The 22,810-nt window shown below is 47.3% G+C and overlaps 1 protein-coding gene across 1 annotated transcript in view; it reads left to right on the forward strand.

The window, feature by feature from the left end:
• The window catches only part of TRIO (trio Rho guanine nucleotide exchange factor), a 964,000-nt gene that overhangs the window by 864,374 nt on the left and 76,816 nt on the right, over nt 1–22,810 (forward strand). Inside the window, exons 44-48 of the mRNA XM_029590045.1 lie at nt 456–506; nt 9,055–9,132; nt 10,338–10,529; nt 11,326–11,503; nt 20,973–21,724. Of these exons, the coding sequence (XP_029445905.1) occupies nt 456–506; nt 9,055–9,132; nt 10,338–10,529; nt 11,326–11,503; nt 20,973–21,724 (1,251 nt within the window). The remainder of the gene's footprint in view (nt 1–455; nt 507–9,054; nt 9,133–10,337; nt 10,530–11,325; nt 11,504–20,972; nt 21,725–22,810) is intronic.

The raw sequence follows: 22,810 nt of genomic DNA on the forward strand, positions 1-22,810 counted from the left end.
TGTTTGCATGGGTGGTTGGCCGCACCATTGCTAAGTGCAGGCCATCCTTCCGTCGCTCTGACAAGAGGCCACTTGGAGCCACCTAGTGTGTGTCCTGTCTTGACTCTGCACAGAGTGCACAGGTCACCTCCAGGAATGGAGCTATTTGTTTTTGTAAAATTCAGAATGGGTTCTTTGTAGACTGAGATACCATTTATTGAACCAAAGTAAGAAAAAAAAAAAACAACGCGTGATATAACAAACCTCCAAGGCCGTTTAGGCCCTGCCTTCAGGTGGCAGAAGTAAGGGTTACTTGGTCTCCACAGCTGTTACCTCATCATCGTTGCTTTAGTTTTATATTGGTTCAATAAAAGATCCTCAACTCTCAGAGAATCCAGTTTTCTGCAAGACCTGTATGATTACTTTAAAGCTGCACTGTAAAATTCAGAATTAAACTAATTCTCTACTCTTTGTAGGATTTCCTCAAATATTCAAAAAAGGCTTGCCTCGACACAGCAGAATTAGAGGTACAGTATTTGTCATATATATATATATATTTATTGAATGTTGTACAGTATGCATTTAAAACATACTTAGGAGCACATCCCAATTTATAGTTTGTGTCCCCCCAGTGAACTTCCAGTTTTATATTTTGTTGATCAGGTGGTGGGACCAGCCCCTCTTGTTCAGGCTGCAGTGCTGTGGCACAGGGGATCCCAGGTTCAGATCACCCATCTGTCAGGTCTGTTTGCGCCTGTGTGTTCAGGCCTGGGGAGGGAAGATGGCTACAGACCAATGATCAGCGTTGGTACACCCCAGGGAAGACTGCTCTGTAGTTTTTAAGGCAGCAAAAGCCATCTGGGGAGAGGAGGGTGGCAGAAGCCACCAACGGAAGAAAAGTAAGTGAAAAGATAAAAAAATAACTCTAATCCTCTCTGTGGGTTTAAGTGGCTGCTCTCCAGAAAGAAGTAATTCCTTTGTTTTACAAAGGGGGGGGGGTTGTGGGGGAGCATTGAGGGGTAGAGTTTGATGCAACAGTCTCCTGTTCCTTTGGGTTTACAGCTTGATTGGAGCTGGCCTCTCGGGCTGTGATGCTGTGCACCTTCATTTGCCACTACCTGGGGGGATTTCCCCCCCCCCCCCCCTATTTTATATCCCCGCTCCTAACTTGGAGAACGTCCTCGACCAAGGGCTGTGAACCACAGCTCCTACCGAAAGCCAACTAATATGAACCCTATGTCCAGCCACTAGGTGTCACCATTACACACTGGAACTCCCTCCCCGCCACAGCATCCCCAGTCCCAGCTAACCAGGGAGCAGATGCCTCCAACGAGGAGTCAAGCCCAGGGCCTTCACATAGCAGCGCACAGCACTGCCACCAAGCCATCAGGCCAGCCCTGCTGAAATAGAATGGTAACAGTCCTGCACATCTTTTGGAACATTTAAAATTACAATGTCGGGCTGGCTCAGCGGCAGTGCCATCCACTGCCATGCAGAGGGACCTCGAAGCCATAATCCTCACACAGTGGCACAACCTTTTGGCCAGATTTAGGTTCTGTGATTGAAGTTTCATTACATTTAGAGATTAGCAAATAGTCCCTGCTACACAAGTCATCGGGGGGGGGGGGACCAGGGGGGTAAGGGTGGATTCCGCTCTGTCGGAGGAATGTCATGCTTCCCATCTCATTAATAAAGCAAAAAGAGAGGAAAAAGGATACAAATCCCATATACTAAAAATTCTTTACAATAAACAACTTATATGCTAGCAGATGACAATATCATCAATGATTGCCTCAAAGTTTCACTCTGCAGCCTCTCGCCACTCAATGGGCCGCAAGCCGTGATCGGTCACTGAAGCAGTTTGTTATTTGTAATCATTTATTGTCATCATGCTGCAAAGTCATTGCTTTCTTTTTATATATGACAAAAAATATTTATTATTTTTTATTCTTTTGAAAAATGTGATAAACCAAAAGAATAAAAAATAATAAATATTTTTTGTCATATATAAAAAGAAAGCAATGACTTTGCAGCATGATGACAATAAATGATTACAAATAACAAACTGCTTCAGTGACCGATCACGGCTTGCGGCCCATTGAGTGGCGAGAGGCTGCAGAGTGAAACTTTGAGGCAATCATTGATGATATTGTCATCTGCTAGCATATAAGTTGTTTATTGTAAAGAATTTTTAGTATATGGGATTTGTATCCTTTTTCCTCTCTTTTTGCTTTATTAATAATTAATTGGAGAGGGTTTTTTGCTTCTTTGTTGTTGATGCTTCCCATCTCATACATGGTGTGTCGCCTTTGCCCATTTTTGAATTGAGCTTCATTTAAAGTGGTTGTTCGTGCCTATGTACTGTCGCACATGGATTATCACAATGGTCTGCTTCTTGGGTCTCCCCTTGAGGCCAACATGCAGAGTTCAAGTGCTTATAGGGTGCAGCAGCGAATTTGGTTTGGGGGGCATGTCTGTGCAGCCTTTGCTGCGTTACATGCCTGCCTCCCTGTATCAAGTTAGAGCCCAGCTGAAAATCCTGTCTGGCCCCCATCACGCAGAGAGGTGAAGAAATCTAAACTATGTACTGATGCAGGCTGTTTTCTATTCCTGCTCCATTACTCTGAAATAAGCTCTACTCTGGCTATTAGGATACCTGAGCCAGTCGACTTTCGAAAAAATTGAAAATTATGGCCATATCTGCCAAGATCATGAATTCTACTGTAACATCTCTTACTTAGTCCTGTTTGCTAGTTTGGTTTGTTCATATGCACCGTCCTTTGTTTATTTGGATTGTTGGGTTTTTAATTTAGATTTTATTGCACATTGCTTTGGGTATCTGCTTTTGGTTGGGTAAGCAGTGTAGAAATGTTTTAAATAATAATGAAGGAGCTCTGATGAATGGTCCCTGGCACAGGATAGTCACTGCAGTGACTGGACTAAAGTAGGTTGAGAGTTAATATAAAATATGGGGGGGGGGAAACCCAGCTAGTTCTGGTTCTGACTGAGGTAGAAATACAGAGTAGCAGGAGGAAACTGCTGGGCCCAAAACCCCCCCCCCACCAAAATCCCACCATTAATCAGAGCCTTATTCTTAACAATTTCAAAAAAGCTAAAATATATCCTCCTAAGCATTTTGAAGTTATTCACCCTAGCAATTAGTTTTTATATGAGGTAGTGATAGAAAGAAAGTTATATTATTCTTTAAGAAGATCTACTTTTATTTTCCATTGTCTTAATATAACATGGTGTGCAAAAATGATTAGGGAAGAAGAGCAGCTGAGAACCAGGGTTCAAATCCTGTTTCTCCCCGACTCCCCTTTTGACCTTGGGCAGGTCATTTTATCTCTCATTGCCTCAGGTACCCACTTAAATTGTAAGTTCTTTTGAGCAGGAACTTATTGTACCTGCATACTTGTCACCACTATATACAGCACTGCATATGGCCAATAGCATTATAACAATAATAATTATTATCACAATCACTTCTGTGTGTATTTCTGAGAGCCAAACAAAGCCTAAAAGTAGCAGCAATTGGGTAGAGAACCGAACAACGATGAAATCCTGACAGCAGGAGCATTAGCAGAGTAGATGTAGCAAGGGTAAAAGAGTAGAGCAGCTTGGTTGGGGCTGGCAGTGCACCTTAAACACCTCAGTCCACTCATATATTTTCTCATCTCCCCCTACAGGGTCCCCTCCTTCCCTGGCTGATCATCTTCCTATTCTTCTCCCTGACCAGAGGAAGAAGAGTAGAGTAACACACTTCGCTCTGCTGGCCGCTGTCTACCACTTTTGTTGTAGCAAACCTTGAAGAGTGGTAGAAAGCAGGCTCAGGAGGGGATGTATATTGTTCAGCTCTTCTGCTGAAGGTATCAGGAAGATGGGTGACTGCATGGGGGAGAGTGAGTGAGATGCTGGGTGAGTGCATGGGAGGGAGGGATTGGCATGGAGGGAAGATCAGTTAGTAGTGGGTGAATGCATCTGAAGGGTATTGGGGGATGAATGAGTGGGTAGAGGCAAAATTATCAAAGTGGCATTTTAAGATTACCAAAAAAATTTGTTGTAAGAACCCCCATCCTATTTTATGTTTGATGTAGTGAGGTCAGTTTCCAAAAAAATGCTGAAATTTTACTTACCGTAGGTCCCTAAAATTAGGGAGATTTTCAGCTAAATTTAGTGCCCTAAATCTTCAGCTGAAAATTTCCTAAATTTAGTACTGCAATTTTTTTGCCTAGGTTTAAGAACAATTGGAGATAATTTTCAAAAGGATTTACTCACGTACATGGGCTTTTGAAAATTGCTACAATATTTGCTAGTTTTACACATGTTACTCCTTTGAAAATTACCTCTTAAGTACCTAATGTTGAAAATCAGCCCCAAGTGTCTTTGTTCCCTGCCCCAATGACTGCCTACATTTTAGTACCTAAATTTAAGACCTCAACCCTAGCTAATTTTCAAAGGAGCCAATTTAGGGGCCCAGCTTTCAAAGCTATTGACCCCAATATGTCTAATAATGATTAGGGATTTAACTGTGCTTTTGCAATATCCACCCAATCAAATCTTCATTCTCCCTGCAGATTCACCTTTACGTATTGGGATAACCAAAATGCCCAATAATAAAAGGTAGAATGAAGCAGTCTCATGCCTCCCCTACTTATTAACTTAAGGGCATTCTGCTTTCTCCTCACTCTCTTCCCATATTCAGGCACAGTCCAGATAGAAAAGCTAGCCAGATAAACTTGTCCAGCTAACATACGGGCCGACTCAGTTTGGTGCACTCAGCCGAGCGCACCGTTAGCCCCTGTTTGGCTTTTCTGTACACCCTCCGACTTAATATCATAGCGATATTAAGTCGGAGGCCCCCAAAAAAAAAAAAAATTTAATTAAAAAAAAATTTAAAAATCTGCCTGCAGGTTGGAAGACGGACACTCAATTTTGCCGGCGTCCGTTTTCTGAACCTGTGGCTGTCAGCAGGTTCGAGAACCGAAGCAGGTAAAATTGAGCGTTGGCTGTCAAACCCACTGACAGCCGCCGCTTCTTTCAATGAGGAGGCGCTAGGGATGTGCTAGTGTCCCTAGCGCCGCCTTATTACCACGGGCCCTCATTTAAATACTCGATCGCGCACCCAGGAGAAGTATATTCAGTAGTGCAGCTGGTCGTCTTCTGGTCAGGGAGAAGAACAGGAAAGTGATCAGCCAGGGAAGAAGGGACCCTGTAGGGGGAGATGACAAAATAGATGAGGGGATTGAATGTATGGTCGGCTAAAAAGGGACAACTCTTTGGCTCGATCAGACTTATCCAGCTAAATTCTAGCCAGCTAACTTGTTAGCTGGCTAGAATTTACCAGGATAAGTGCCCAGATATTCATTTAGCCAGCTAACTTGTAAATTAGTTGTCTAAATGCAGAACAGTTGGTCGTGAAACTAACCAGAGGGCGAACCACATTAGATCTTGTTCTCAGAGAAAAGCAGGATCTGGTGCAAGAGATAAAGGTGGTAGATAAAGTTTGGCAACAGTGAGTGAGCATAATGTAATTAAATTTAACATAATCACTGAAGAGTGAATACTAAGGAAAATTACTACAGCAGCATTTATCTATAAAAAGAGAGGGTGATAAAATGAGAAAATCTGTTAGGAAAAAAAAAAACCTAAATGGAGCATTCACTAGGTTAAAAACTTGCAGGAGGCATGGGCATTGTTTAAAATTACCATCTTGAGACCCAGACAAAATGTATTCCCCATGCATTAAGAAAGGTAAAAAGAAAGCCAAATGACTTTTAACGTGGTTTTATAGCGAGGTGAGAGGCAGTTAAGGCCAAAAGGGTATGTTTCAGAAAATGGAATGCATATCCAAATGAGGAAAGTGAAGAAGAACATAAGCATTGGCAAGTGAGATGTAAAAAAAAGTATTTAAGCATACTAAGAGAGAATTTGGAAAGAAGCTTGCTATAGAAATAAAAACAAGTAATAAAACCCTTTTCAAGTACTGATACATTCAAAGCAAAAAGCCTGTGAGGGATTTAGTTTGGCTGCTAAATGACAGAAGGGTGATCAGGGAGGACAAGGAAATAGAAAACCTAAATTACTATTTTGCCTCTGATTTTACTGTGGTGGATATTGGTGGTCATAACCACAACAGAAATATTTTTTGATAGTGATAACTCTGAGCGACTAAATGAAATCACTGCGAAACCGGAGGGTGTAATAAATAAGATTGACAGATTACAGAATAACAAATCACTGGGACTGATTGGTATTCACCCTAGAGTTCTGGGAATGGGGGGGAGGGAGTCACTGCTCTTACAGCCTATTGACCCCTGAGCTGTTTTACGGTGTCAGCGCTTTTCTGTGAGCTGGTTTTTGTCTCTGGGCAGATTTGGGTTGTTTTCGCGTCTGTGACTTATCCCTGTCCTGGGCAGTCTTAGCTCATTGTTCATAGAAAGAATCTATAGCTCTTACATTAAATGGGCAGATCAGATAATCTGGACACTTATTCTTACTCTGGTCAAAAGTTCCTCATCTGGTTTTTCTGTTGAAATGCCAGCATCCATTTTATGAAGTTGGTGTCCCTCTTGTGGAATCAGTATTCATATTGGTTGCAAAAACATCTGATATCTCTAAAATATCAGCTGTCCAACAGAGTTATTTTTATATAGACGGACAAGCAAATGGCGACGTATTACATCAACAAGCAAGAAGGTGCAGGCTCGTACCTTTTATGTCAGGAGACTGTCCAGCTATGGGGCTGGGCTAGGCCATCTCTTAGGGGATGGTTCTCAGAGCCACTTACCTGGCCGGAGTGGAGAACGTGACAGTGGACAAATTGAGTTAGTCCTTACAACTTCACGAGGGATCCCTGGACCAGGGGATAGCAAACCGGATCTTCCACTGCTGGGGAGCTCCAGTGGTGGATCTGTTTGCATTTCCCTAGAACAGAAAGGTTCCATTTTTCTGTTCCCGACAAAGGGCATGTTGCAAGCTAGCTTCTGATGCCTTCACACTCTGCATTGGTGCAGAGTCTTTCTGTATGCATAATCTCTGATTCCGCTAGTGGCGAAGTTTTTGTCGAAGCGCAAAGAAGACAAGAGAGCCATGATTCTCATAGCTTCCTTTTGGCCGAGCTAGATCTGGTTCCCATGCCTACGAGAGATGTTCATCCAGGAACCCATCAGGCTGGGCATTTCCCCAGACCTCATCTCTCAGGATCAAGGCGGGATGCACCATCTCACCCTCCAGTCCTTATCGCTTACTGCTTGGATGTTGAGAAACTGATTCTGCATCTTGTGTTCTTGGCTTCAAGAAAAGCTTCCATTAGAAAGTCCTGTGGACTGAAGTGGAAGAGGTTTGACATGTGATGTGAGCAAACATACAAAAACTGCGCCATACAAAACCTGCTTGATTACTTTCTATATTTATTTGGTGTTGATCTTAAGGGTCCATCTTAGTGCGGCTGGCACATACCATCACCATGTAGAAAGTAAGCCCATCTCTGTACAGCCTTTAATTATTTGTTTCATGTGGGGTCTGCTTCATTTGAAACCTCCTGCTGTGTCATGGGATCGCAAGGTGGTTTTGTTCCAGCTGTTTAAAGCTCCAGTGCACAGGGTCAGGGAGCTTCAGGCTTTAGTAACTTACCCATCTTATTCTAAGCTTTTCCATGATAGGATGGTCTTGCACACACATCCCAAGTTTTTGCCTAAGGTGGTGTTGGAATTCCATCTTAGCCAGTCATTTGTTCTTCCAACATTTTTTCCCAGGCTTTGTGTTCATCGGGATGAACAAGCACTCACAAGAGGTAAAAAAAAGTTGGGTGGAATTCCTATGGGCTTCAGTCCAATGGGCTTCAGGCCAAGGCAAGAGAGCCTTGGCCTTCTACCTGGAGCAGACTGAAGCCCATAGGAATTCCACCCAGCTTTTGTTTTTTTTGTTTTTTGTTTTTTTTTACTCAAACAAGCTGGGGATTGTCATTGCCAAATAGACTCTCTCTCTCCAATTGGCTAGCAGATTGCATCGCCTTCTTTTATGCCCAGGCAGGGATGAATCTAGTGGACCATGTCAAAGCTCATTTTGTCCAAGCCATGGCAGCGTCTGTGGCTTACCTGCAATCAGTCCCCATGGAAGAGATCTGCAAGGCTGCGATGTGAAGTTCGCTCCACTCATTCACAGCAATTACTGTATGGACAGGAATGGCCGAAGCGAAAGCAAGTTTGGCCAGTCTGTCCTTCAAAATTTGTTTGAGGTGGAGAACCCAACTGTTTCCTGCCCTAGGGCCTGTTGTTTTTGTTGCTGGCTGCCCCCATTTCCTTAATGGGTTAAGAATAAAAGCATAAAAGGCTTGTTGCCAAAAATGTATGTTCTATATATTATGGATAATTATGAATGTGATCGTGGTAACCGCTCTGAACAATATATGTAAGCAGCGGTATGTAAGAATGTTAAATAAAAAATAAAAATAAAGAAACTTTGTTGTACCCATTGGCACTGGTTTTGTTGTTGCCCCGTTTTTGTTGGGGACTGCCTGTAGCTAGAGATTCACCCGTGTGTGATGACTGCCATCCTGCTTGTCCTCGGAGAAGGCAGAGTTGCTTGCCTATAACAGATGTCCTCTGAGGATAGCAGCATGGCAGTCCTCATGAGACCCCACCTGCCTCCCATGTGGATTTGGTTTCATCATTTTTTTCATTTCATTGCTAAATACAAAACTGAAGGGACCCCCATGTGGATGTATGGCATGACAGCATGCTATGAGCATGTCCAGCGAGGCTCCGTCAGAGTTCTAGAAACTTTGACATAGTTTTTCCGTGTCTGTCTCCATCGGATGATGTCACCCATGTGTGAAAACTGACATCCTGCTGTCCTATTACAGGTAAGTATGTCTGCTTTAAAATCCTTTAATTGCTGATGCTGTGCTACCATTAATGTATCACATGTCGTTAATAGTTCTCTTGTTTTTGGTTCCCATTATCTTTCCCTCCCTCCTCCTTTTCCAGAATCCCTTCGCACCTTCTCCCAGACAAAGCTGCAGTGGAGCGAGGCTACGCTAAGCTTGTGCTGTTTTCTCTTTTCCCTACTTAGAGAGCCGTGGAAGTCATGTGCATCGTCCCCAAGCGCTGCAACGACATGATGAACGTGGGCCGGCTGCAAGGCTTTGATGTAATTACAGGCATTCTTCCTGCAAAACCCCAGAAATGGCTGTAACTCTGCTCCCTACCCCACCTCGACCTTCCACCCTCTTCCTTCAGTGTCTTGTTTTATTTTTTCTCTGTGAGGGTTCTTTTCAACCAAAAGCCATCCTGCCCAAAAGTGAGGTAGTTGATTGTACTGGAGATGGCTGCTCTTTACAAGGAGCCTGCAGTGCTCTGCTTGTGGCCTGTCTCGTGTCCTCTGCCGGTGCCGAGGGTTTGCAGTATTTCACTTGCAGGTAGACTAAAGAAAGCTATTGCTATCCCAAGGAGCGAGTAACAGGAAATAGATCTGCTGCCTGGGATCTGCCCAGTATTGTGATCCAGACTGGCAACTGTTGATGGACTTTGGTCTGACCCAAGCTAGCAATTCTTATGATTATGTCAGTAGGCCTCAAATCCAGGACTCTTAGCCCCATCTGTCTCCCTTCTGACCAGGTGTGGTTTACAGCATGTCTGCAACGTATTTTTCTACAATATGCTTGCATATGTTTGGTCTTAAAACCTTGGGGGAACCATCTTTAAACAGACACAAGGGAGTGAGAAGGGAAGGGGATTGTAGGGAGTTAGTCTCGGGCGGGCAGGCACAGTATCTTGGTAGCCAGTTCCCAGTGAAGGGCCACACTTGGAAAGATTGAGAATCCCTGATAACACAGAAAGAGCCAAAGGAGGGACTCGGGAGAAAACATGAAAATAGGAGATGTAACCACAGCCAAAGAGGTACACTTTTATTTATTTTTTTTTTTCCAAAAAAAAGTGTGAAAATATTAAATGGAACCAGGAGGAAGACTTAGTAGTAAGGCCAAATGAGAAAGCACTAAAGCGAAAAAGAGGCAGATGAAGATTTTAAGCAATCTAACTGCTACTGTTGTTTTAAAGCTGCTGCTTATTTTTATCAATTGGATTTTTTTCATTATTTCTAAATACTGAAGTTGCTAAAAAAAAATAAATAAATAACCAGAAGTTAAAGATGTCCTTATAACAATGTAGTTGTAGCTTTTGTGGGGGGAGTAGTTAGAGTTTCCTGTGTCAGCGCAGTGACTCCGGTGGTGATATTGCTGGGTTGATATCTCTCGCTCCCAACCCTGCTGTGTTGGGTGGGACAGAATCAGTAAGCAGGTTGACTGTTGTAAAGAGCAGTGTGTTATTGGTTTTTTTTTCCTCATTCGTTTCCAGGGTAAGATTGTAGCCCAAGGCAAGCTACTGCTGCAGGACACGTTCCTGGTGACGGAGCAGGACACAGGCCTGCTGCCACGCTGCAAGGAGAGGCGGGTCTTCCTGTTCGAGCAGATTGTCATATTCAGTGAGCCTCTGGATAAGAAGAAAGGTTTCTCCATGCCGGGCTTCCTGTTTAAAAACAGTATCAAGGTAAGTTTGCATATGAACCACAGTGTATACCCACGAGTGCCAGCAACACAGAAGGAAAATGTAGGTATGAGTTCTGCTTCCATGAACAAAGAGTGGGGCGGGGGGGGGAGCAGGGGAGAGGCAATTTAACACCAGGGAGTGCATCCAGGCTGCTCAGAGGCCGCTCCTCTCCGAAACTCTACTGCCACCCCCCTCCCTGGAACCTGACTTTTTGCTCAAGAAACATGGGCCAAAATTCATTCTAGGAGTTGAGAAACCAGCAGGTTCTCAGGATACAAAAGGCAAAGGTGTGGAAAAAAAGCAAATAGATCTTTCCTGAAGGGATAATGTTGATTGCACACTACAGAGAGAGACTATAGGGGACTTTCTGCAGCACAGCTCTTTCATTACAGCAGTGTCCTAGAAAACCACCTGTTTCTCGAGTACCAGTAGTGCATCTGTTCTGCTGACCGAAACGCCTGGTTAGATGGTTCTGTACTCCTTCTGTAGTGGTGAGTCAGGATTATTAAAGTGAAGACCTCTAAAATGTTGCAGACTTCCCTGAATTTGTCACCGCACCCCTGCCCATACAGGAACAGAACCTCCCACCTTCAGGTTGCCAGCAGGACATTGCATCTCTGTTGGTCATTAGAAAATTATCACTGCCCCAGGTGGTTAAAATGTTTGGCTTAGTCATGAAAGAAAGAGGGAAATGACCCCATGATTTCAGTTGCTGTCCATCTGGAGTGGGGGCGGAGGGTGGTATGCTTAGTGAGCCTGCATCTCACCTGCAGCGGTTTTATGTTGTCTTGTTCAGGTGAGTTGCCTTAGCCTGGAGGAAAGTGTGGACGGAGATCCATGCAAATTTGCACTGACATCGCGATCTGCTGATGCCATGGAGTCGTATGTTTTACTTTCTGCCAATCCAGGAATTCGCCAGCAGTGGATCCACGAAATCAACCAAATTTTGGAAAACCAGCGCAACTTTTTAAATGGTAAAGTCAGTGTCTCTCTCTCTGTTTCTTCTTAGCATGGAAGGTATCCCGGGCACCAGAGCCTTACTGGTCCTGTTCATCTGTCCAGTACTCCCCCCCCCCCCCCCCGCCCCCCAGATGGTCTTTTTTTGTCTGCTTCACAGCCATAAGCCAGGGCCTCCCTCTCTCCCATGATACGTGACAAGGAACTCAAAATCTGGCCCCTGCCACAGAATTCCCTGGAATTTCGGTCAGGCAGCCAGGGGCAGGGTGGGGAGATGCAGCAGCTAGCCAGGCTAGTTGCATATTCCCACTGATCTGGCAAGCAGGCAGAGGAGAGTGGCACTGCCTCAGGCTGTACCCTTCGTTGATGACTGGGACCCAACGTGCAGTTTGAGCAGTGCAGTGCTACAGTGTCTGGTGCAGTTCAAACTGCAGGTCAGGGCTGAAATGGCCAGAGGAGGGAAAAGGCACAGCTTGAGGTATTGTTGCTGCTGTCCCTGCAGGCCCAGGTTTGTCACTAAGAGGCTCGACAGTGAAAAGTGAGGGGAGGGGGTAGTGGAGGAGATTAAAAGGGAATGAATCAGTGGGGAATTGGAATCAACTGGGGAAAAGAGAAGGGATCCATTTTGGGAGAAGGGAGTGAGAGAGAATTGGTGCTTGGCACTGGCTGAGAGAGGAGATTAGAAAGCGTGTGTGTAAGAAAGAAGATAGTTGTAGGGGCTGTATGGGTGTGTAAGAAAAGATGGGATGGTAGTAGGTGTATGTGAAGGTAAGAGGTGGGCAGGGGGATGGAGGGGATGAAATGTAAGATGGGGAGTGGGTTATGTGTAAGAGAGGTGAGTAGGTCAGGTAGAGGTGTGTAAGAAAGGAATCAATGTTGTGGCAAGTGTGGGTGTGATGCTGGTTGTGAGAGAGAAGATCTGAATCAGGTAGGGAGAGGGAGAAATAAAGCAAATTCATCTCCTCTCAGTTTTCCTTCTACTTCTCTTTTCCACACCCCACATTCTCCTTCCCCATCACCTCTTTTTCCTCCTCCTCCTTCCCCCATCTTCAGTCCCTCCCACTCAACCCCCGTTCCCAAGATTCTATTCCCATGTCACTCCACCTTTCTTCCCTCCCTGCACCAAGTAAGAGATCCCTTTCCCCCTCCCAAAAATACTCAGAAAAGATCAAAATAAATTCTCCTAGGGTAAGCAAGGATGGTAGTCCTCACACATGGGTGACATCATCAGATGGCGCCCAGCACAGAAAACTTATGTCAGAGTTTCTGGAACTTTGACTAGGCACACTAAACATGCCCAGCATGCCATATACCATGCATCCACATGAGGTCCCTCTTCAGTCTCTTTTTTCCATGGAGCTTTCACCTTGCGGATAAGTGAGCTTGTGGCTTTTACTTTGGAAATTGCCTTGGAAAACCTTTGCGCCGGTGAACTTCGGGATTTTTTCGTGTTCCTTCGACGCCTGGTCCCTCTCGGTGCCTCCCTGTAGGCTCCTTAGGCTTTTTGGCATTTTCGATAAGTTTATTTTCACTCTGTTCCCTTCATGGCAGCAGTGCCTCTGTGCCCACTGGCTTCGACCGCCTGCAATCATCACTCTTGTTTTTTCCCTTTCTTTTCATTCATCATGGCCTTTTCTGGTTTTCATCGATACCCCCAGTGTCCAAGGACCATTCCCATTACAGATCCTCATGAGGTATGTGTCCTCTCTGGGGGCATCGCATGATGTCCAGGGATGCCGCTTGTGCGCCCAGATGACCACCAAGGGACGTTGACTCAAAAAGATGGAGAAACTCTTCGGGTCAAGAAAGTCTGAGCCGTCTGCATCGGTGGCATCTGCAGTGATGGACCTTGGAGCCGCTCCAACGGACACCGCGCCATTCGACACTGGCGGGGCCATCTGTCGATGTTGCCGGCAGATAGGGTGCTGGGGACTGGCCCCTGTTGGTCTCTTCCAGGTTGAGGGCGTTGGGTTCGTCGTCATCGACCTTGGCACCAGGGAAAGACTGGGCCGAGCACCGAGGGAAGTTGAGGAAGCGTCGGCACTGGACACCTTTGATGCACGGTGCTGGGCTCGGGAAGCGCTGATTCATGCAGTGATGCCCCCGAAGCAACCCCGTGGTGAGGAGTGCCAAACCTCCATCGATGCCGGGGGTCTGCAGTGGTCTCCACCGCTCCTGATGCCAGTCGCTGATCCACCTTGGTGATCTAAGGAAGATCTGGCCACCTCTCATGCCTCCCAGTCGTGTTGGCATCAGCAATTTTCGAGAAGGAGCTGGAGCAGCGAGTCCAGCTGGCAGTGGAACAAGCACTGCAGGGTGTGTGCCTGTGGCACAGACGGTGCCAGTGCCCATGCTTTTTGTTCTAGAACCGCTGCTGGAACGGCTCAATGATCTCATCAGTGTGTTACCGACCCAGCTGGTGTCTGTTCCTGGGAGGCCATCGATTCCCGGTGGGGCACCAATGCTTCCCCCAACCATATAGTGCTTATTGCCAGTTCCTCCGAAGAGGTAACTCCATCGAGACCAGCAGGGATGCCGAAGCCTGCAGCCCCCATCCAGTACTGCCGGCACCAACACCAATGCTATCGGTGCCCATGCTCTGGACAAAGGCTGAGCATCTTGGACCTCATACCCTGTGAACTACAGTGAGGATGAGGCTCCATATGACCTTTGGGGGGATGACACTGCAGATTCCTCCTCTGAGGACTCAGAGAGTCTCCTCTCAGAGCCTTCTCTTCCAGAGGAATGAAGGAAATCTCCACCAGAAGACATAATCTTCATAGGTTTTGTGCGGGCGATGGCCAAGGCCATCCCTTTTCAGTTGTTGACTGAGGAAGATGCTAAGCACAAAATGCTGGAAATCCTTCAGTTCGTGGAGGCTCCTAAGGAGATCGTGGCAGTCCCGGTGCACGACATCCTTAAGAATTTGCTGCTGAAGATTTGGGAACACCCCCACACAGTACCTCCCATGAACAGGAAAGCAGATAGGGTTTACCTCATCCAGAAGACTACCGGATTCGAGAAGCGTCAACTGTCACACCTATCAGTGGTGGTCAGATCCGCTCTTGAGAGGGCCAAGCGCTCTCGGACCCATGCCTCAGCGCCCCCGGGATAGGATCACAGGCCAGTGGACGCTCTTGGGAGGAAAGTATTCCAGGAAGCATGCTTACAGGCCACATTGCCCCTACCAGCTCTGCATGAGCAAGTACTCATGGAACGTCTGGAAGCAAGTGCAGGAGGTGGCTCAGCAGCTGCCTCAACAGCAGCAAGACACCTTCATGTCGCTGGTGCATAAGGGTCTAGAGTGCAGGAGACATGAGGTTCATACAACCTACAATGGCATGGCTGCGGACCTTGGATCTCTGACCGGAGGTACAGGAAAGACTCGCTGACTTGCCGTGTATGGAAGAGAATCTCGATAAGGTAAGGGATGCAGTAGCCCAGTTGCGGGACCACCATGAGACCCTCCAACAACTCTCTACCAGCACTTCAGACCCACTCTCTTCAGCGAGAAGGTCGGTGAGACAGGGTCAGAGGAAGCCTTTCTACTGCCAGAGGAAGTACTATCCTCTGGCCCCTCGCTCCCATTCGCAAAGTATGAGCTCCGGTGGCTGTCCCAGGCAGCAAGGAGCTCCCAAGCTGCTGGTCAGGGGTAGGCTACGGTTCTTCACAGATCAGTCACCCAGTATAACCTCAGACCTTACGTCCATCAAGGGTACCAATTATAAACCTATTGGGTGTCCCGCTAAATTGTCCTCCGTGCCCTTTCAGGGGCCATTAGTACATCAAGAGGTACTGATACAGGAGCTCTCTGCCCTCTTAATGGCCAGAGCGGTCAAATCTGCCCCACCAAGGCAAAGAGGACAGGGATTCTACTCCCGGTACTTCCTGATTCCAAAGAGAACAAGGAGACTCTGTTCTGTTCTAGACCTGAAGACCTTGAACACGTTTCTGAAAAGAGAAAAGTTCAAGATGGTTTCCCTGGCACCCGGAGTCCCCTCTTGCAAAGAGACTGGCTTTGTTCACTCAATTTGAGGGAAGCATACACTCACATCAAGATCTTTTCAAGTTACAGGAAGTATTTCAGATTTGTGGTGGGAAAACAGCACTTCCAGTACAGAGTGTTGCCATTCAGGCTCACATCAGCCCCACGTGTCTTCACAAAATGCCTGGCCATGGTGAGAGCACACCTCAGCAGGCTGGGAGTGCATGTTTTCTCTTACCTGGACGATTGGCTGGTCAAGAGCACATCTCAGGCAGGAGTCACTCAGTCAATGCTCTTGACCATCCAGGTGTTGGAGTCACTAGGGTTTGTCATCAACTGCCCAAAGTCCCATGTCAGCCCGTCACCTCAATTGGACTTCATAGGAGCCTTGTTAGACACGGCTCAGGCAAAAGTCTTCCTGCTGCGGTCCAGAGTGGACACCTTGACATCCATAGTGGCGGTGATGCAAAGAGCCAGCAGGTGTCAGTTCAGGACACATTGAGGCTGTTGGACCACATGGCCACAACCGTCCATGTCAAATCAGTTTCCTGGATCTTCGGGCAATCAGATACGCACTATGGGGTAGATTTTTAAAAAAAGCGCGTTCGCGTACTTTTGTTTGCGCCTGGTGCGCAAACAAAAGTACGCTGGATTTTATAAGATACGCGCATAGCCGCGCGTATCTTCTAAAATCCTGGATCGGCGCGCGCAAGGCTGCCGATTTTGGGCAGCCGGCGCGCGCCGAGCCACGCAGCCTGTCTCCGTTCCCTCCGAGGCCGCTCCGATTTCGGAGCGGCCTCGGAGGGAACTCTCTTTCGCCCTCCCCTCACCTTCCCCTCCCTTCCTCTACCTAACCCACCCCCCGGCCCTATCTAAACCCCCCCCTTACCTTTGTCCGTAGATTTACGCCTGCGAGAAGCAGACTTAAATCTATGCGCGCCAGCAGAGTGCTGGCGCGCCGTGCTCCGACCCGGGGGCTGGTCCGAAGGCCTGGACCACGCCCCCGGGCCGGCACCACGCCCCCGGTCCCGCCCCTGAAATGCCGCGTCATCGGGTCCCGCCCCGACACGCCCCCTTCCGAAAACCCCGGGACCTACGCGCGTCCCGGGGTTCTGCGCGCGCCGGTGGCCTATGGAAAATAGGCGCGCCGGCGCGCAAGGCCCTGCTCGCGTAAATCCGGGCGGATTTACACGAGCAGGGCTTTGAAAATCCGCCCGTATGGGTTTTCAGAGATCGTCTGTCCAACAAAAAGATGTCCTGATCCAAACAGTCAGCCAGGTAGCTTTGTGGTATGTCAACAAGCAGGGAGGCACGGGGGTCGTACCTCATGTGTCAAGAAGTGGTCCAGATCTGGTCCTGGGCCCTGTTCCACAGGATGGTGCTCAGGGCCATGTATCTGGCAGAAACACAGAACATGATAGCAGACAGACTGAGTTGTGCCTTCAGACCTCACGAGTGGTCTCTGGACCAGGGGGTAGCAAACCAGTTCTTCTGCCTCTGGAAGAGCTCAGATGTGGATCTGTTTGCGTCCCCCTGCAATAGAAAGGTGATTCAGTTCATCTCCCTGTACAGAACAGAAGGCAAACCAGCCTCGGATGCCTTTGCCTGCCATTAGGGCAAGGGTTTTCTGTACGCGTATCCTCCATTTCCCTTGGTGGCGAAGACTCTCTTGAAGCTTTGCGAGGACAGAGGGACTATGGTTCTCATAGCCTCTCATTGGCTGAGACAGGTCTGGTTTCCACTCCTTCGGGAGATATCCATTCAGAAACCAATCAGTCTGGGGACTTCCCCAGAGCTCATGACTCAAGACCGAGGCAGGTTGCGGCATCCCAATCTCCAGTCTCTTCACATACAACCTGGATGTTGAAAGGTTAATTCTGCAACCATTCAGTCTCTGAGTATGTGTTTTGGGTCCTGATGGCTTCTAGAAAGCCTTCCACTAGAAAATCCTATGGACTGACGTGGAGGAAATTGTCTGTGTGGTTTGAGCAGAAGGCCCTAGATCTGTTCTCCTGCCCCATACAAAAATTGCTTGATTACCTTCTACCTTCGGAGGCTGGCTTAAAAACCAACTCTATTAGAGTCCATCTCAGTGCAGTTGATGCAAACCAACATGTTGTAGATGGCACGCTGATCTCTGTACAGCCTATAGTTGTATGTTTCATGCAGGGACTGCTTCAATTGAAGCCTCCCCTAAGGCCTCCCACTGTGTCGGGACCTAAACATGGTACTAGCTCAGCTTATGAAAGCTCCTTTTGAGTCGCTGCACTCCTGTGACCAGAAGTACCTGACCTAGAAGGTCATATTTTTGGTGGCGGTCACGTCAGCGTGCAGGGTTAGCGAGCTCCAGGCCTTAGTGATTATCCACCTTAACACTGTTTTTTCATGACAGGGTGGTCTTGCATACGCACCCTAAGTTCCTGCCTAAGATGGTGACGGATTTCCATCTTAACCAGTCAATCGTCCTGCCAACATTATTTCCCAGGCTCCATTTGCACCAAGGCGAACAAGCACTGCACAGTTTGGACTGCAAGAGAGCCTTAGCCTTCTATCTGGAACGGACAGAAACCCGTAGACAGTTCACCCAATTTTTCATTTCTTTTGATAGGAATAATTTGGGAGTTGCTGTTGCCAAACAGATGCTTTCCAATTGGCTAGCAGATTGCATCTCCTTCTGTTATGCCCAAGTGGAACTGTATCTTGGGAGGCATGTGGATTTTTCTCAACACATTCGCTTCCCACTACTGTCTGAATAGGGATGGCCGACGTGACAATAAGTTCGACTAGTCTGTCCTCAGGAATCTCTTCAAGGTGTAGAACCCAACTCTCCCTGCCTAGGACCCATTGTTTGGGTTCAAGCTGTCTTCCCCTCTGTTACCAACAGCACCATTGTTGTGCCTGTTGGCACCTGGCTTGGGTGTCTGTTGGTCCCCTTTTATTTTGGGGAGAAGCCTGTAGCTTGTCACTACCATGTGTAAGGACTACCATCCTACTTGTCCTAGGAGAAAGTCGAGTTGCTTACCTGTAACAGATATTCTTCTAGGACAGCAGGATGTTAGTCCTCACAAAACCCGCCCGCCACTCATGAAATTGGGTTTCTCCTTATATTTTTCATTTATTATATTTCTGTGTTATAAGACTGAAGAGGGACCCCGCATGGATGCGTGGTATAGGGCATGCTGGGCATGCTCAGTGTGCCTAGTCAAAATTCCAGAAATTTTGACATAAATTTTCTTTCCCTGGCTCCATCCGATGATCTCACCCATGTGTGAGGACTACCATCCTGCTGTCCTAGGAGAACACCTTACAGATAAGCAACTCTGCTTTACCCAGACTTATGAGAGGTCAGAAAATGAATGTTTTTATAAACTAAAAATAAAATTAGCATTATTCATTATGCCACATAATTGCTGTAAAGTCTTTTAATTCGTGCTGCATAATCTACTCCTAAACTGCCACAGAAAACTGGAGGCTGTAGTCATAAATTCTTTACATGGTGCACTCCCTAAGTGACCCAAGAGTCAAATGTACCCAGCCACTTTCTCCTGGATACAAATTAGCAGAAGCCCTTTAACACATCTGGGCCCCAGATCAGGCCACAATGTATTGTTGTTTTATGTAATTCTCTTGAGCCTACCATTAGGAAAATGTGGCATATCAAATGCTTATATAAAAAATATATAAATAAAATAAGTGGTACTTGCCAACTGGGTGCCAGGGAGTACACCAGAGCAGATCTTAGCAGCCTTCTCTGTACCAGTGTCTGAGAGATGCATTCAACCCCCTCCAATACCCATTTGCTTGAAGATGCTCCTAGCCCAACCAGCCTTAGTTTTAAGAAACGCAGAAACATGATGGCAGAAAAAGACCTTATGACCTATCTAGCCTGCCCATCCGCCCAACTGATTCAGCTTTACAATTCCCATTATTCCCTCAGAGATCCTATGCTTTGTTGGCCTGAGATTTCAGCACCCTAATTGTCCAGTTTCCGAACCCGTGGCTGTCGGCGGGTTTGAGAACCGACGCCGGCAAAATTGAGCGTCGGCTGTCAGACCTGCTGACAGCTGCTGCTCCTCATTTGAATACAGCTCTCCCGCGACTTTTACTGTATCGGCCTGTAAGTTTGTAGCTGAGGCAACAGAGGATAAAGTGAGTTGTCCCAAGATCGGAATGAGCAGCACTGGGATTTGAACCCTTATTTCCCTGGTATGTAGCCCGCTGCTCTAACCACTAGGCTACTGCGCCACTCTAAAAAGTAATTTGTATGTTGGATCTTGTAAACCACAGGATTCCAGAAACTGCACTATCAAATGTTTCTAAAATACCACACAATCACGATTCTAAACAAGTACTAAACAAATAAGGACTAGAGATGGGAGATGTGGTTCCTCTTCATAAAAGTAGAAGTAAGGAAGAGGCTGGGTACTACAGGACGGTTAGTCTGACCGCTGGTGAGAAAATTAATGGAACCACTGCCAAAACAAAGAATATTTCACCTTTTTCCTGGGATGGCCTTAAGGAAGACTGCAATAATAAGCAAAGGACAATGAGTACATTGAATACAGTGAGTACATTGGTAACGTATTGGATAGGGTGAAGAGAAAAGATAGATGGAGTGGGAATCTTGTTGAAGCAGTGTTTCTTAACAAAAAGGGAGCGGCTACAAATAATACAATGGACAGTAGAGGGCATAGAATAGTGCAAAGAACAAGTTAGGATATAGGAATGGGTATGCAGGTGGAGGGCTAGATAGATATCATGTGCTTAGGTAGGAGGAAGTAGTTAAGTGGGAGAGCCCAAGGGACAATGAGAATGTGCTAAGGATCAGGAAGGAGATCAGGTAGTCAGGATGTGGAAGGAAGCCTGCTGTAATTGAAAACCTTGGCAATGGGAAGTTGCTGGGGGGAGGGGGTGTTGTTTTATTTATTTATTTATATATATATATATATATATTTTTTTTTTTTTTTTGCCAGTCTACATCCTATGGTTGCTGCATTTGTAGATCAATCACCTCATGCTCTCCCTCCCCACATCCTTCTCCCTGTCCTGCTCAGCATGCTGTCACCGGGTGGCGGGGGGGGGGGGGGAGGCCTGCCATGGATTGTTGCTCATTTTGGCTGGATGTTTGTCATCCTGATCTCCTACCACTTGTCTGGCTGCAGGGCTGGTGCTGCGGCAGCAAATCCTAAAGCCAGTGGATGCAGACAGTGATTCTCCACACAGCCCCTTCCAACCACCAGTTACTGCAGAGCATCTTCTGAGGTTCTCTTCCCATTTCCACATTCCTGGTAGGGAGTAGGGGCAGCTATGGATGCTGCCTCTACTGCACACCCAGCACTGGTCAGTCCGAGGAGCAATGGGAAATTCTAAATGGAAAATCTTACACTTAATTCTCCCTCCCTTCGCACTACTAATGGGGTTTCTTGTCCATTATATTTCTGCACATTTGAACTTCTAACCTGTAACCCCTTGTTCTATTTTTCTTCTTTTTTTACCGGTAGCCTTGACATCCCCAATTGAGTATCAGAGGAACCACACTGGCGGCGGCAGCAGCACCACCAGCGGTCCCAGCAGCTGCAGCGGAATGAGCAGCTCCAGCCGCAGCAGGCCATCCCGGATCCCCCAGCCTGTCAAGCACCACTCCCCAGTCCTGGTCTCCTCTGCAGCCTCGGCCCAGGCAGAGGCAGACAAGATGTCAGGTACGTCTCTCCGCAACCCCTCCCTGCCACCCCTCAGCATCTCCCTAGAAAGTGGCCCCAAGCAGCAGGACAGGCGTCTTCCCACTTCAGAGCTGGACCATGCTGAGAAAGAAGCGGAGCCCATCCCCAAAATGAAGGTCCTCAAGAGCCCCAGGAAGTGTGCCGGGAGCCTGTCCAGCCCAGGGGACTCGGCCCAGAAAGAGCCGCAGGAGAGCTCGGAGGAGAACCACTCCAGGAGCAGCATCGGGACCCTGACGCTGGGAAAGCCACGACTGGGAGCCACCTCACCAATGAACTCGCCCCTCTCCAGCACTCTCCCAGCACCGTTCGGCAAGGACAGTATCCCGCCCGGCAGCCCTCTGCAGAAGGGCTCCTTTTGGAGCTCCATCCCAGCCTCCCCCGCCAGCCGCCCCGGCTCCTTCACCTTCCCCGGGGACAGTGACTCCCTGCAGCGGCCGACGCACCGCCACTCCACTCACAGCAAGGACACAGACCGCATGAGCACCTGCTCCTCGGCCAGTGAGCAGTCCGTGCACTCCACCCAGAGCAACGGGGTAAGAGCGGAGCACTTCCAACCCGCTAGCTCCTCCAGCACTCTCCCGCGTCCCCCTTCTCTCTCTGGTACTAACTGCTGACTTTCCGCTCACTGCTCTGAAATAATCAACTAGTCAACACCTCTTAGACTAGAGACGCAGTCCCGTGTGTTTTTCTAGACCTCTGACAATGTGAAGCAAAGAGGGAAAAATACCACCTAATATTTAGATTTCTGGCTCCTTTACTTCTACTGAATCCATTTCCAGACTGACCTTACTAACTGCTGTCCTCGCTTTCTTCACCTGCTAATCTGGTGGCAGAACACTAACACACATGGCAGCCACTCTCAGCCTCTCTGGATGGGCATCCTTCATGGGTCGTGGTTTCCGGTTGGAGGGCACATTTGTTCTCCCCAAAGTTCCCTGTATTATTATTATTATTTTTTTCCTTGTGTAGTAATTGGCACAGCTACATATATGTTAAGTTTTTGTAACTTTAGATGGCGCTTTCACAGCCTGTTCCTGAGTGCAGCTTGATTTGTTACCCCCCTCCTTTTCACAGCCCTATGTTTTCATTCCAGCGCTGTGACCTGTATCAAGCCAGCAAATGAACAAAATGCAAAGCAAAAGGACAGCACTGTTGTACTCTGCTTAAATCAGAAATTACCTTTTTTTTTTTTTAAATGCAAAACTTTAGCAGGACACAATGTCAATAAATTTTTTAAATCCTTCTCGGAGAGAGACTGCACCAGGGTCGTTTCCGGTTTGCTTTTTTTTTACCCTGCATACCGCATTGTGTGCGGGCGGGGGCTTTTCAGGGGGGGGGGGGGTCGGTTTTAACCTTGTCATTCCTGCTGGACTTCCAGTGCCGGATGCAGTATGGCAGATGCTGGCATAAGGACTCCCGGGGTGTACACGTGCGCACACACGGCGAGGGACTGCTCTAACTCTATTTGCTTTTACTTTCCTCTGAATTATATCAGGCCTTCCTGAACAAGTCCCAGTGCCTTCCGACTCTCAGAACTGCAGCAGCGGTCCAAACTACTGGCTGGCCTGGGTTTGGAAAGCATGCACTGTTTAGTGGAACATCAGTAGGATTTATTCCCC

The sequence above is a fragment of the Rhinatrema bivittatum genome, chromosome 2 (genome assembly GCF_901001135.1).
Source record: "Rhinatrema bivittatum chromosome 2, aRhiBiv1.1, whole genome shotgun sequence".
Classification (NCBI taxonomy): domain Eukaryota; kingdom Metazoa; phylum Chordata; class Amphibia; order Gymnophiona; family Rhinatrematidae; genus Rhinatrema; species Rhinatrema bivittatum.